Here is a 13,205-nt window from a genome sequence, read left to right as displayed (position 1 = left end):
TTCCCCCGGTGATGCGTTTGCACAGGCGTCACTACCCTCTGGAGAGCCTTACGGTTTTGGGCGGAAGGTGTAAACGGTACAGCCAAATGGTTACTTGCATAGTAGCAATATCAGAAACAGTGTCAATATAAATAAAATCTACAATACGTACAACAAAAATATGCTTTGGCCTCATCATGAAGCGCTTCAGAAAGACCAGAGTGAACACTCCGTAGTTGGTGAAGAAATAGTGCATGTAGTTGATGACTGCGCTGCTGCTTTTGCTTGCTTGGGCCAGCTCTCTTTTTGATGACTGTATGACTGATGGATTAGAGTCAGGCATGTTCTACTGATTGATGCTGAAAGACAAATTCCAGATACAAATATTTTAGCATTATTATACAATAGATGCTAAATGGCATTCTGAGATAACATCACTGCACAAAGTTGATACAGGTAATGTTAGCTACTGTAGCTAGCCAGCCATATAATGTCATCTGGCTGGATAACAGCAAGCTTTAACTAGCAATACAAACAGATTGTCATAGTTGGTTAACTAAAGTTAACCAATAGGTTCAATGATTGCTAGCTAACTAGCTATCATTAGGCCTCAACTAACAATGCAAAATGGCATTCTGAGAAAACATCACTAACGTTACACACACTTCATACACATAAGTTAATGTTAGCTAGCAAGCCAGCCAGCTAACCTCAGTTAATGTTAGCTAGCTAACAGCAAGCTTTAACTTGGGGTCTTTTGTTTAGACATGTCATGTTATCATTAGCTATAATCCCAATCCATATAATAACATTACTAGCAATACAAACCGATTGTCATAGCAAGCTAAAGTTAACCAAATAATGTTAGGTTCAATGTTAGTAAGCAAGCCAGCCATCAAACTCTAGGTGGCGAGTTAACAGCTAACTTTAGCTTGCAATGAAAACAACTTTCTGACAAAATTAGAAACGTATTATATCTGAATCTGTAGCTAGATTCTTACCTGTGTACATGGATGAATGCTTCACGGCAGACTGCAACCCCTTTTATATGACACCTTGTTTGGCCCGTTGTGTTCCACTGATTTCAAAATGTGTTATTTTCAGAGAGAGAGAGAGAATCAGCATTGCATGGCACGATTGTCATCCAGAAAGTAGTCCATCACAACTTTTTCCCACTGACCTTTGTCGATAGCGCCTGATAAATTCAGGGCAGCAATGTTATTGAGAGCAGTAGCAACATATTTGCAGTTCTCCAATGGTAACGTTATATCTTTAAAAAAAACTGCAGTAGAAAGGATTATCTACACATTACGAGCAGTTCATTTTATAGACAGTAGATGCAACACCGCAGACCAATCCAAACTCATCTCTCCGCATGTCCAGCCCACTCATTATCTCAGCCAACCATGGCTAGTGGGAAGGTTGCTGGCTTTCTCTGTGGCTAAACCAACTACGCTGATAATTTAACAATTGTATTCGTATTTACAGATGACATTCAAGTTTGATATTAAGGCACATGAAAGTTCACATGCTCGAGAAGGCCAAAAAATGCATTTTGATAAAACATATTTTTTTTACGTTCAAAAGAATCTCCTGTGAAGTAGTGACTTGCGACATACGCCTAGTTTCCTGAATCGGGTCACATGTACAGTACTTATTTTAAACTGGTACCGGGTTACTTTCAGACAAGTCTTGTGAGGCTTTTTAGAATCGTAGACAAAGCATCCAACATGTACTGTATGTTCGTGAGAGTCTCACCTTTCATGTTAGTGTATAGCCCAAACCATTCGGACGTTACTGACGGAAGTTGGCACATCGGCATTACCACCTTCAGTCATAGAGAAAAACAGTGAACACTATTGTGAGAGTCATCTTTCCATAGAGGGTTCATATTAGTATGTTTGTCAAATTGTTCGGACGCCACAGACGTTTCTGTGACAAGACCGATTTTTGGGATGTCTCCTAGTCTGGAAAAAGCCGCTGGAGCTCTGCCACTTGAGATGCAGCCCATGCAAAAAACTCAAATCTCTAGCTTAAACAGACTGATTTTTATGTTTTTTTAATTAGTATTATGCTAATTAGATTTCTATGGTGGTTCGGACATCGACTAATATTTTCTCTGTCTTTTCCCAATACTAACCCTCCCAATGGCCTCTCAACCTTTGACAGCGAGACTGACCGTGAACGTGCTGGATGTGAATGACAACGCCCCGCGGTTCAGACCCTTTGGAGTTGCCAACTTCTCAGAGAAGATTCTGGAAGGCGCTCAGCCAGGCACCACTCTGCTGTCGGTGTCAGCCGTGGACCCAGACAAAGGCCCTAATGGACAGGTCATCTACCAGCTGCTACACTTGCCCCGAGGGGACTACCTCAGACTGGAGGACCCCTCTACTGGTACAACACACACACACACACACACACACATTGTGTAGTCTTCAACAGCTTACTGTATATTCGAACTAAAGTCACACCAAACTTGCATACACATACACAGATGTGAACACACACGTCATTATATTTATTATTTTCTGTGTATTCAAAAGTATTTTCAAATATCTTCTTATAAGTAGCACACGGTTAGGTTCTAATTCTCAGAGTAAAAAACTCAACGGACACTATGAAAGCTTAATAAAGAAGTTTAATTCTTCCCAGAGGATCAATACAGCTGCATTAGACAATGACAATGACATTTCACACAAGCACTGATATTTAACCCTTCCTCCTGATGCTCCTCCTACACATCTGAACAGCCAATGCATCTCTGTTGCTAGACAGAACTGTAATAATACCTGTTCTTCCTCACTTCATCTGACCTCTACCCCAGTGCTCACTGCTCCCCAACTCACGGCCGTCATGGTGCCTGGTACCAGACTGTGTCTCTTTTCCTCCCAGAGGATCCCTCCCTTAGGATCCCTGATGGCTAACAATAGCATATCCTGGCATAATGTAAATGTCATACATTACCCTCTCTCCCACAGTGACATAAGTATATTTCATTTTTTCAGAACTCAGCAACACACAAATCTCACTCAAAAAAGGCAGATTATTTCCTTTCTTTCAAATATTATTTATTTTTTTGTGATATGAAATAGACAATAACATACACTTATCAAACGTATTATGCCTACTAATTTGCTAGCCTGGATATTAGGTTATCTATTCTTATCGTACTACTACTTCTACAATATACAAGTACATCAGATTTTCACTGGAAGCCCATCTCTGCAGCCAATTCAAACACCCCCGGAATTGCTTCAGAAAAGAGTCCCTGTTTGCCAGAGTTCCCACACTGCTCCTAAAACTCCGTCCTCACTCTCTTGTAAAACTCCACCGTGACCATATTACTGCCACAGTAACTAGACATGTTGCGCAACATTTATATAGGCTATGCTATGCAATTGTGTGAGAAAACAGTGTTTTGATGGCCTCTATTAAAAAGAGGATTCCATAAGCTTTCTATTGGCTAGGCCTGGCCTACTATATTTATTTGTAAACAATCTTTATATCAAACACATTGCTCTGCTTTACAACTGGAGTAGACTACCTGGCTGGCATGAAAATTAACCGCAGGAGAAGAGTCCTCCATATGCTACTCAAGTGCATACAGATTACTTATTTTTTTCCCTGTTCCAAAGGGTGCATGATAATAGCCCATTCCAAACCAAAAGAAATTTCACACATATATTATTTAGTATATGTAAAGGCAAGAATAATTTGAGAACTTGTGAGTGAAGCCCAGCGTGTGCAGTCTAAGGCAAGAAACAGAGAATGCATTTTTTGCAAGTTTTTCAAATCATAGTCGCACGTAGCCTAGGCCATAGGCATATATGTTTTGATAAGGTTTGTATCACAACTAAAGTGGCCAAATAACTCTAAGTGTAGCCTGTAGTCCTACTGTAGGACCCCTGGAACAGGGTTGGAGAGCTCATAGTGTACAGAGCCTCGTTCTTATATAAGCCCAGCAATTGCGCAATCGCGTGTGAAAACAGACTTTTGACTGACCACTATTTAAATGAGGATCCCAGCTTTCTCGTGCTGCTATTTTTATCCCTCAATTCTTAAAATGAAGCACATTATGAAGCTTTATATCCGGTGTATCATACCTGTTATATTAAAAATGTAACCTCAGCAAAGCGTTTCCTCCATTCGCTATTCGAGACCAGGCAAGGGATGACATTTTTTTTTGTAGGACATTCTAAATTAAAAATTATTCGACACATACAGTGCCTTGCGAAAGTATTCGGCCCCCTTGAACTTTGCGAACTTTTGCCACATTTCAGGCTTCAAACATAAAGATATAAAACTATTTTTTTGTGAAGAATCAACAACAAGTGGGACAATCATGAAGTGGAACGACAATTATTGGATATTTCAAACTTTTTTAACAAATCAAAAACTGAAAAATTGGGCGTGCAAAATTATTCAGCCCCCTTAAGTTAATACTTTGTAGCGCCACCTTTTGCTGTGATTACAGCTGTAAGTCGCTTGGGGTATGTCTATCAGTTTTGCACATCGAGAGACTGAAATTTTTTCCAATTCCTCCTTGCAAAACAGCTCGAGCTCAGTGAGGTTGGATGGAGAGCATTTGTGAACAGCAGTTTTCAGTTCTTTCCACAGATTCTCAATTGGATTCAGGTCTGGACTTTGACTTGGCCATTCTAACACTTGGATATGTTTATTTTTGAACCATTCCATTGTAGATTTTGCTTTATGTTTTGGATCATTGTCTTGTTGGAAGACAAATCTCCGTCCCAGTCTCAGGTCTTTTGCAGACTCCATCAGGTTTTCTTCCAGAATGGTCCTGTATTTGGCTCCATCCATCTTCCCATCAATTTTAACCATCTTCCCTGTCCCTGCAGAAGAAAAGCAGGCCCAAACCATGATGCTGCCACCACCATGTTTGACAGTGGGGATGGTGTGTTCAAGGTGATGAGCTGTGTTGCTTTTACGCCAAACATAACGTTTTGCATTGTTGCCAAAAAGTTACATTTTGGTTTCATCTGACCAGAGCACCTTCTTCCACATGTTTGGTGTGTCTCCCAGGTGGCTTGTGGCAAACTTTAAACGACACTTTTTATGGATATCTTTAAGAAATGGCTTTCTTCTTGCCACTCTTCCATAAAGGCCAGATTTGTGCAATATACGACTGATTGTTGTCCTATGGACAGAGTCTCCCACCTCAGCTGTAGATCTCTGCAGTTCATCCAGAGTGATCATGGGCCTCTTGGCTGCATCTCTGATCAGTCTTCTCCTTGTATGAGCTGAAAGTTTAGAGGGACGGCCAGGTCTTGGTAGATTTGCAGTGGTCTGATACTCCTTCCATTTCAATATTATCGCTTGCACAGTGCTCCTTGGGATGTTTAAAGCTTGGGAAATCTTTTTGTATCTAAATCCGGCTTTAAATTTCTTCACAACAGTATCTCAGACCTGCCTGGTGTGTTCCTTGTTCTTCATGATGCTCTCTGCGCTTTTAACGGACCTCTGAGACTATCACAGTGCAGGTGCATTTATACGGAGACTTGATTACACACAGGTGGATTGTATTTATCATCATTAGTCATTTAGGTCAACATTGGATCATTCAAAGATCCTTACTGAACTTCTGGAGAGAGTTTGCTGCACTGAAAGTAAAGGGGCTGAATAATTTTGCACGCCCAATTTCAGTTTTTAGTTTGTTAAAAAAAGTTTGAAATATCCAATAAATGTCGTTCCACTTCATGATTGTGTCCCACTTGTTGATTCTTCACAAAAAATACAGTTTTATATCTTTATGTTTGAAGCCTGAAATGTGGCAAAAGGTCGCAAAGTGGGGGCCGAATACTTTCGCAAGGCACTGTATATTAGTATATGTCATTTAGCCTGTTGTGGATGTTGATCCCCATTTGGGAACTTTCCCTAACACCCTCAGCTGGAATGTGGCGCATGGAACGCAAAAAATATTCTTAAAAATATTTAACCTCCACACATTAACAAGTTCAATAGCTTAAATGAAAGATAAACACCTTGTTTATCTACCCAGCAAGTCAGATTTCTAAAATGTTTTACGGCGAAAACATAGCACATATTTATGTCAGACCACCACCGAAGACACAGCTAATTTGCATAGCCAAGTTGAACAAAATATGCAATCAACAAACGCAGGATTAAAAGAAAAATAAATCACTAACCTTTTGAAATCTTCATCAGATGACAGTAATATAACATGTTACACAGTACATTTATGTTTTTTTCAATAATATGCTATATATATCCATAAATCTCTTGTTTACAATTACGCATTGTTCAAAAAATGCTACTCAAATGTCCGGAGAAATGACGATAGCTCCGGCAGATAACGTCAGATAACAAGCAATACACATCATAACCTTTAACTAAATATGCTTGTTCTACATATATATAGAAAGATACACTTCTTCTAAATGCAATCGCTGTGTTACATTTATTTTTAACGTTACAGAATTCGTTCACTAGGCTATAATATGAGTCGGCGCTCAGAAATTAGCATGATGGCTCCTCTATCTTGGAGTCCACAGAAACCCAAATTTGACACATAAATATTCCCTTACCTTTGCTGTTCTTCCATCAGAAGACCTGGAAGGAATTATAGTCACCAAAAACATCGTTTAGTTGTGAAGTCTGTGTCTTTCGGTTATCAAACACGGCATATTTCGGTTGAAATGCAGCCAAAAGTCAAGTGGATGCGCACCAAAACGTTGAATTTACATATTATATGTCGACTAAACTTGTCAAACTATGTTCATAACCAAGCTTTAGCATGTTATAAAGGTGCACAACAATTCTCAGGACGAACAGAAACACACGCGTCGTTTAATTAGTCTAGGAAAAGAGAGAGCACCGGAGGAGAGCGCGCATGAATGTAACCTTTTTTTTTCGCGTGACCGAAAGGTTTCGGGCCGCCAAAACTCTCGTGAGCGCGCTATTCCCACAATGAGAAGCCCCATTGAAAGCAGACATCGCGCTGAAGACATAGAAACTGTTCCCAGGTCTGTAGGCGCTTGGGAAGGGTGGGGTCGATGACGTCAAAGTTGGGCCAACTTTTATGATGACAAGAGAGAGTTTGGGAGAATGACTGCCCTGAGAGTTCTGCTTTACATACAGACATAATTTCAACGGTTTTAGAAACTTAAAATGAAACGTTCACAGTAAAACTTTTAGTTCCATTTTTAATAGATTTTTTATTATTTTTTAAATAGTGTTTAGTGTTTTCTATTCAATAATATTTTTTATATGCATATATTAGCAATTTTTGAAAGATTTTTTTTCTGTTTAATATGGGCACGCAATTACTCCAAAGGGGGCAGCAGACAGCCCTATCTTTAATAGTCTGATGGATGAGAATATTATCAAGTGCTTGACAAATTGTGAATGAGAGACTGATGAAGTATGTGCAGCATGATCAAGAAGCAGAGCATGCCCTTCATGCAACTTTTTTCAGATCCTCATTAGTTGCATCATACAGCCTTAGAATGTATTACAAATCAAAACATATAGCATAAGGTGTGTAATCACAACTAACATTGCATAAATAATTCTAAATTAAGCTTAAAGTAGGACCTGTTTCAAATTATCACGTTATTAACCGCTCAAAACGATAGCCGCATGTGCGCACTCCCTCTGGAAAACGTTTGGGAAAAATATCCTTTCTATTTTATTCAGCTACTGTATGTTCAATTGTATTGTTGTTACTATAAATAATTTAAACTCCCAGTAATTTATTGGCTATTTGCCAATGTTTCGGCATCCCTGTGAAGAAAGCACAGTGATGCCAACACATTGGTAAATACCCAATAAATTACTGGGAGTTTTTATATGGAGTGTTCGACTCTTTCTATTTTGATAGTTTATGGTTTATTCCCAGTTAGTCAGCAATTCTACGCAAACTAATTTATCTGGGTGTGGGACAGCTCATGTTTTTTATTCTACTAAAAAATAATTTAAAATAATGCCACGGAAATGGCAAATCTTGCCTACTAAATTAACTAGTGTAGCCCACAGCCATATGTCATAGCCAGATCAAGGCCAAACATAAGGACCACTCAGAAAATGCTATTCTATTCTTCTGAAATTGGTTACATTTTCTTTATATAATGTTTCTTTAAAGCTGCCTGAAATAAATAATGGATTTATTATGATGGTGTTGGTTATATTAAATAGATTTATTAGACTTTTTTAAATGTAGATGTTCCAAAGTGAAAGCCCGGAGATGCAAGACATGTTTATCAAATCAAATATAGCCCTTCTTACATCAGCTGATATCTCAAAGTGCTGTACAGAAACCCAGCCTAAAACCCCAAACAGCAAGCAATGCAGGTATAGAAGCACGGTGGCTAGGAAAAACTCCCTAGAAAGGCCAAAACCTAGAGAGGAACCAGGCTATGAGGGGTGGCCAGTCCTCTTCTGGCTGTGCCGGGTAGAGATTATAACAGAACATGGCTAAGATGTTCAAATATTCATAAATAATAATAATCACAGTAGTTGTCGAGGGTGCAACAAGTCAGCACCTCGGGAGTAAATGTCCGTTGGCTTTTCATAGCCGATCATTAAGAGTATCTCTACCACTCCTGCTGTCTCTAGAGAGTTGAAAACAGCAGGTCTGGGACAGGTAGCAGGGTTCCATAGCTGAAGGCAGAACAGTTGAAACTGGAGCAGCAGCACGGCCAGGTGGACTGGGGACAGCAAGGAGTCATCATGCCAGGTAGTCCTGGGCATGGTCCTAGGGCTCAGGTCCTCTGAGAGAGAGAAAGAAAGAGAGCATACTTAAATTCACTCAGGACACCGGATAAGACAGGAGAAGTAATCCAGATATAACAGACCCCTAGCCCCCCGACAAATAAACTACTGCAGCATAAATACTGGAGGCTGAGACAGGAGGGGTCAGGAGACACTGTGGCCCCATCCGATGATACACCCGGACAGGGCCAAACAGGCAGGATATAACCCCACCCACTTTGCCAAAGCACAGCCCCCACACCACTAGAGGGATATCTTCAACCACCAACTTACCATCCTGAGACAAGGCCGAGTATAGCTCAAAGATCTCCGCCACGGCACAACCCAGGGGGGGGGGCGCCAACTCATACAGGAAGATCACGTCAGTGACTCAACCCACTCAAGTGACGCACCCCTCCTAGGCACGTCATGGAAGACACAGTGACACAGCCCCTGTAATAGGGTAGAGAATCCCAGTGGAAAGAGGGGAACTGGCCAGGCAGAGACAGCAAGGGCGGTTCGTTGCTCCAGAGCCTTTCCGTTCACCTTCACATTCCTGGGCCAGACTACACTCAATCATATGACCTACTGAAGAGATGAGTCTTCAGTAAAGACTTAAAGGTTGAGTCTGCGTCTCTCACATGGGTAGGCAGACCCATAAAAATTGAGCTCTGTAGGAGAAAGCCCTGCCTCCAGCTGTTTGCTTAGAAATTCTTGAGACAATTAGGAGGTCTGCGTCTTGTGACCGTAGCGTACGTGTAGGTATGTATGGCAGGACCAAATCGGAAATATAGGTAGGAGCAAGCCCATGAAATGCTTTGTAGGTTAGCAGTAAAACCTTGAAATCAGCCCTTGCCTTAACAGGAAGCTAGTGTAGGGAGGCTAGCACTGGAGTAATTAGATCAAATGTTTTGGTTCTAGTCAGGATTCTAAGCAGCCTTATTTAGCACAAACTGAAGTTTATTTAGTGCTTTATCCGGGTAGCCGGAAAGTAGATCATTGCAGTAGTCTAACCTAGAAGTAACAAAAGCATGGATTCATTTTTCTGCTTCATTCTTGGACAGAAAGATTCTTATTTTTGCAATGTTACGTAGATGGAAAAAAGATGTCCTTGAAACAGTCTTGATATGTTCGTCAAAAGAGAGATCATGGTCCAGAGTCATGCCGAGGTCCTTCACAGTTTTATTTGAGACGACTGTACAACCATCAAGATTAATTGTCAGATTCAACAGAAGATCTCTTTGTTTCTTGGGACCTAGAACAAGCATCTCTGTTTTGTCCGAGTTTAAAAGTAGAAAGTTTGCAGCCATCCACTTCCTTGTGTCTGAAACACAGGCTTCGAGCGAGGGCAATTTTGGGGCTTCACCATGTTTCATTGAAATGTACCATCCGTGTACCATCCGCATAGCAGTGAAAGTTAACATTATGTTTTCGAATGACATCCCCAAGAGGTAAAATATAGAGTTAAAACAATAGTGGTCCCAAAACGGAACCTTGAGGAACACCAAAATGTACAGTTGATTTGTCAGAGGACAAACCATTCACAGAGACAAACTGATATCTTTCCGACAGATAAGATCTAAACCAGGCCAGAACTTGTCCGTGTAGACCGATTTTGGTTTCCAATCTCTCCAAAAGAATGTGGTGATCGATGGTATCAAAAGCAGCGCTAAAGTCTGGGAGCACGAGGACAGATGTAGAGCCTCGTCTGCCGCCATTAAAAGGTAATTTACCACCTCCACAAGTGCAGTCTCGGTGCTATGATGGGGTCTTAAACCAGACTGAAGCATTTCGTATACATTGTTTGTCTTCTAGAAGGCAGTGATTGGCTGCTCAACAGCTTTTTCTAAAAATTTTGAGAGTAATGGAAGATTCAATATAGGCCGATTAGTTGTTTTATATTCTCTGGGTCAAGATTTGGCTTTTTCAAGAGAGGCTTTATTACTGCCACTTTTAGTGGATTTGGTACACATTCGGTGGATAGAGAGCCATTTATTATGTTCAACATAGGAGGGCCAAGCACAGGAAGCAGCTCTTTCAGTAGTTTAGTTGGAATAGGGTCCAGTATGCAGCTTGAAGGTTTAGAGGCCCTGATTATTTTCATCATTGTGTCAAGAGATATAGTACTAAAACACTTGAGTGTCTCTCTTGATCCTAGGTCCTGGCAGAGTTGTTCAGACTCAGGACAACTGAGCTTTGAAGGAATACGCAGATTTAAAGAGTCCGTAATTTGCTACCAAATGATCATGATCTTTTCCTCAAAGAAGTTCATGAATTTAATACTGCTGAAGTGAAAGCCATCCTCTCTTGGGGAATGCTGCTTTTCAGTTAGCTTTGCGACAGTATCAAAAAGAAATTTCGACTTGTTATTTTCCTCAATTAAGTTGGGAAAATAGGATGATAAAGCAGCAGTGAGGGTTCTTTGATACTGCACGGTACTGTCTTTCCAAGCTAGTCGGAAGACTTCCAGTTTGGTGTGGCGTCATTTCCGTTCCAATTTTCTGGATGCTTGCGTCAGAGGTCGGGTATTTTCTGTGTACCAGGGAGCTAGTTTCTTATGACAAATGTTTTTAGTTTTTAGGGGTGCAACTGCATCTAGGGAATTGCACAAGGTTAAATTGAGTTCCTCGGTTAGGTGGTTAACTGATTTTTGTCCTTGGTAGGCAGAGGGAGTCTGGAAGGGCTTCAAGGAATCTTTGTGTTGTCTGGGAATTTATAGCACAACTTTTGATGCTCCTTGGTTGGGGTCTGAGCAGATTATTTGTTGGAATTGCAAACATAATAAAATGGTGGTCTGATAGTCCAGGATTATTTATTCCATAGGGCAAAACTCGGTCCAGAGTATGACTGTGACAGTGAGTAGGTCCAGAGACATGTTGGACAAAACCCACTGAGTCGATGATGGCTCCGAAAGCCTTTTGGAGTGGATCTGTGGACTTTTCCATATGAATATTAAAATCACCAAAAATGTGAATATTATCTGCTATGACTACAAGTTCCGATAGGAATTCAGGGAACTCAGTGAGGAACGCTGTATATAGCCCAGGAGGCCTGTAAACAGTAGCTATAGAAAGTCATTGAGTGGGCTGCATATATTTCATGACTAGAAGCTCAAAAGACGAAAACGTCATATTTTTTTGTAAATTGAAATTTGCTATCGTAAATGTTAGCAACACCTCCGCCTTTCCGGGATGCACGGGGGATATGGTCACTAGTGTAACCAGGAGGTGAGGCCTCATTTAACACAGTAAATTCATCAGGCTTAAGCCATGTTTCAGTCAGGCCAATCATATCACTATTATGATCAGTGATTAGTTCATTGATTTTTAACTGCATTTGATGTGAGGGATCTAACATTAAGTAGCCCTATTTTGAGATGTAAGGTATCACGATCTCTTTCAATAATGGCAGGAATGGGGGAGGTCTTTATCCGAGTGAGATTGTTTAATTTTGCTCAACCTTGGTCGAGGCACAGACACGGTCTCAATGGGGATAGCTGAGCTGACTACACTGACTGTGCTAGTGGCAGACTCCACTAAGCTGGCAGGCTGGCTAACAGCCTGCTGCCTGGCCTGCACCCTATCTCATTGTGGAGCTCGAGGAGTTAGAGCCCTGTCTATGTTGGTAGATAAGAGGATGATGTGATGTAGAGGTGAATCCTGGCCTTGCAGTGCCTTGCTCCACTCCTATTCCCCAGGCGCTCTCTTTTGATGACTTCTGTAACCGCTATAGCCTTGGTTTCATGCATGTTTACACTAGAAGCCTCCTCCCTAAGTTTGTTTTATTCACTGCTTTAGCACACTCTGCCAACCCGGATGTCCTAGCCGTGTCTGAATCCTGGCTTAGGAAGACCAGCAAAAACTCTGAAATCTCCATCCCTAACTACAACATTTTCAGACAAGAAAGAACGGCCAAAGGGGGCGGTGTTGCAATCTACGACAGAGATAGCCTGCAGAGTACTGTCCAACTATCCAGGTCTGTACACATACAATTTGAACTTCTACTTTTAAAAACCCACATCCGTAAAAACAAGTCTCTCACGTTGCCGCATGCTATAGACAACCCTCTGCCCCAGCTGTGCTGTGGACACCATATGTGAACTGATTGCCCCCCATCTATCTTCAGAGCTCGTGCTGCTAGGTGACCTAAACTGGAACATGCTTAACACCCCAGCCATCCTACAATCTAAGCTTGATGCCCCCAATCTCACACATATTATCAATGAACCTACCAGGTACCACCCCAAAGCCGTAAACACGGGCACCCTCATAGATATCATCCTAACCAACTTGCCTTCTAAATACACCTTTGCTGTTTTCAACCAAGATCTCATTAATCACTGCCTCATTGCCTGCATTCGTAATGGGTCAGCGGTCAAACAACCTCCACTCATCACTGTCAAACGCTCCCTGAAACACTTCAGCAGGCAGGCCTTTCTAATCGACCTGGCCCTGGTATCCTGGAAGGATATTGACCTCATCCCGTCTGTAGAGGGT

The 13,205-nt window shown here is 41.2% G+C and overlaps 1 protein-coding gene across 2 annotated transcripts in view; it reads left to right on the top strand.

Annotated features, from left to right (window-relative positions):
- The window catches only part of cdh23 (cadherin-related 23), a 688,999-nt gene that overhangs the window by 625,205 nt on the left and 50,589 nt on the right, over nucleotides 1-13,205 (top strand). For both annotated transcript variants that reach the window (XM_064931960.1, XM_064931959.1), the window contains one exon: nucleotides 2,149-2,373. In XM_064931960.1, coding sequence (XP_064788032.1) covers nucleotides 2,149-2,373 — 225 coding nt within the window. The remainder of the gene's footprint in view (nucleotides 1-2,148; nucleotides 2,374-13,205) is intronic.

The sequence above is a fragment of the Oncorhynchus masou genome, chromosome 23 (assembly GCF_036934945.1).
Source record: "Oncorhynchus masou masou isolate Uvic2021 chromosome 23, UVic_Omas_1.1, whole genome shotgun sequence".
In the NCBI taxonomy this organism is placed as follows: domain Eukaryota; kingdom Metazoa; phylum Chordata; class Actinopteri; order Salmoniformes; family Salmonidae; genus Oncorhynchus; species Oncorhynchus masou.
The sequence above is the reverse complement of the archived record's forward strand: the minus strand, read 5'-3'. Positions and strand labels throughout refer to the sequence as shown.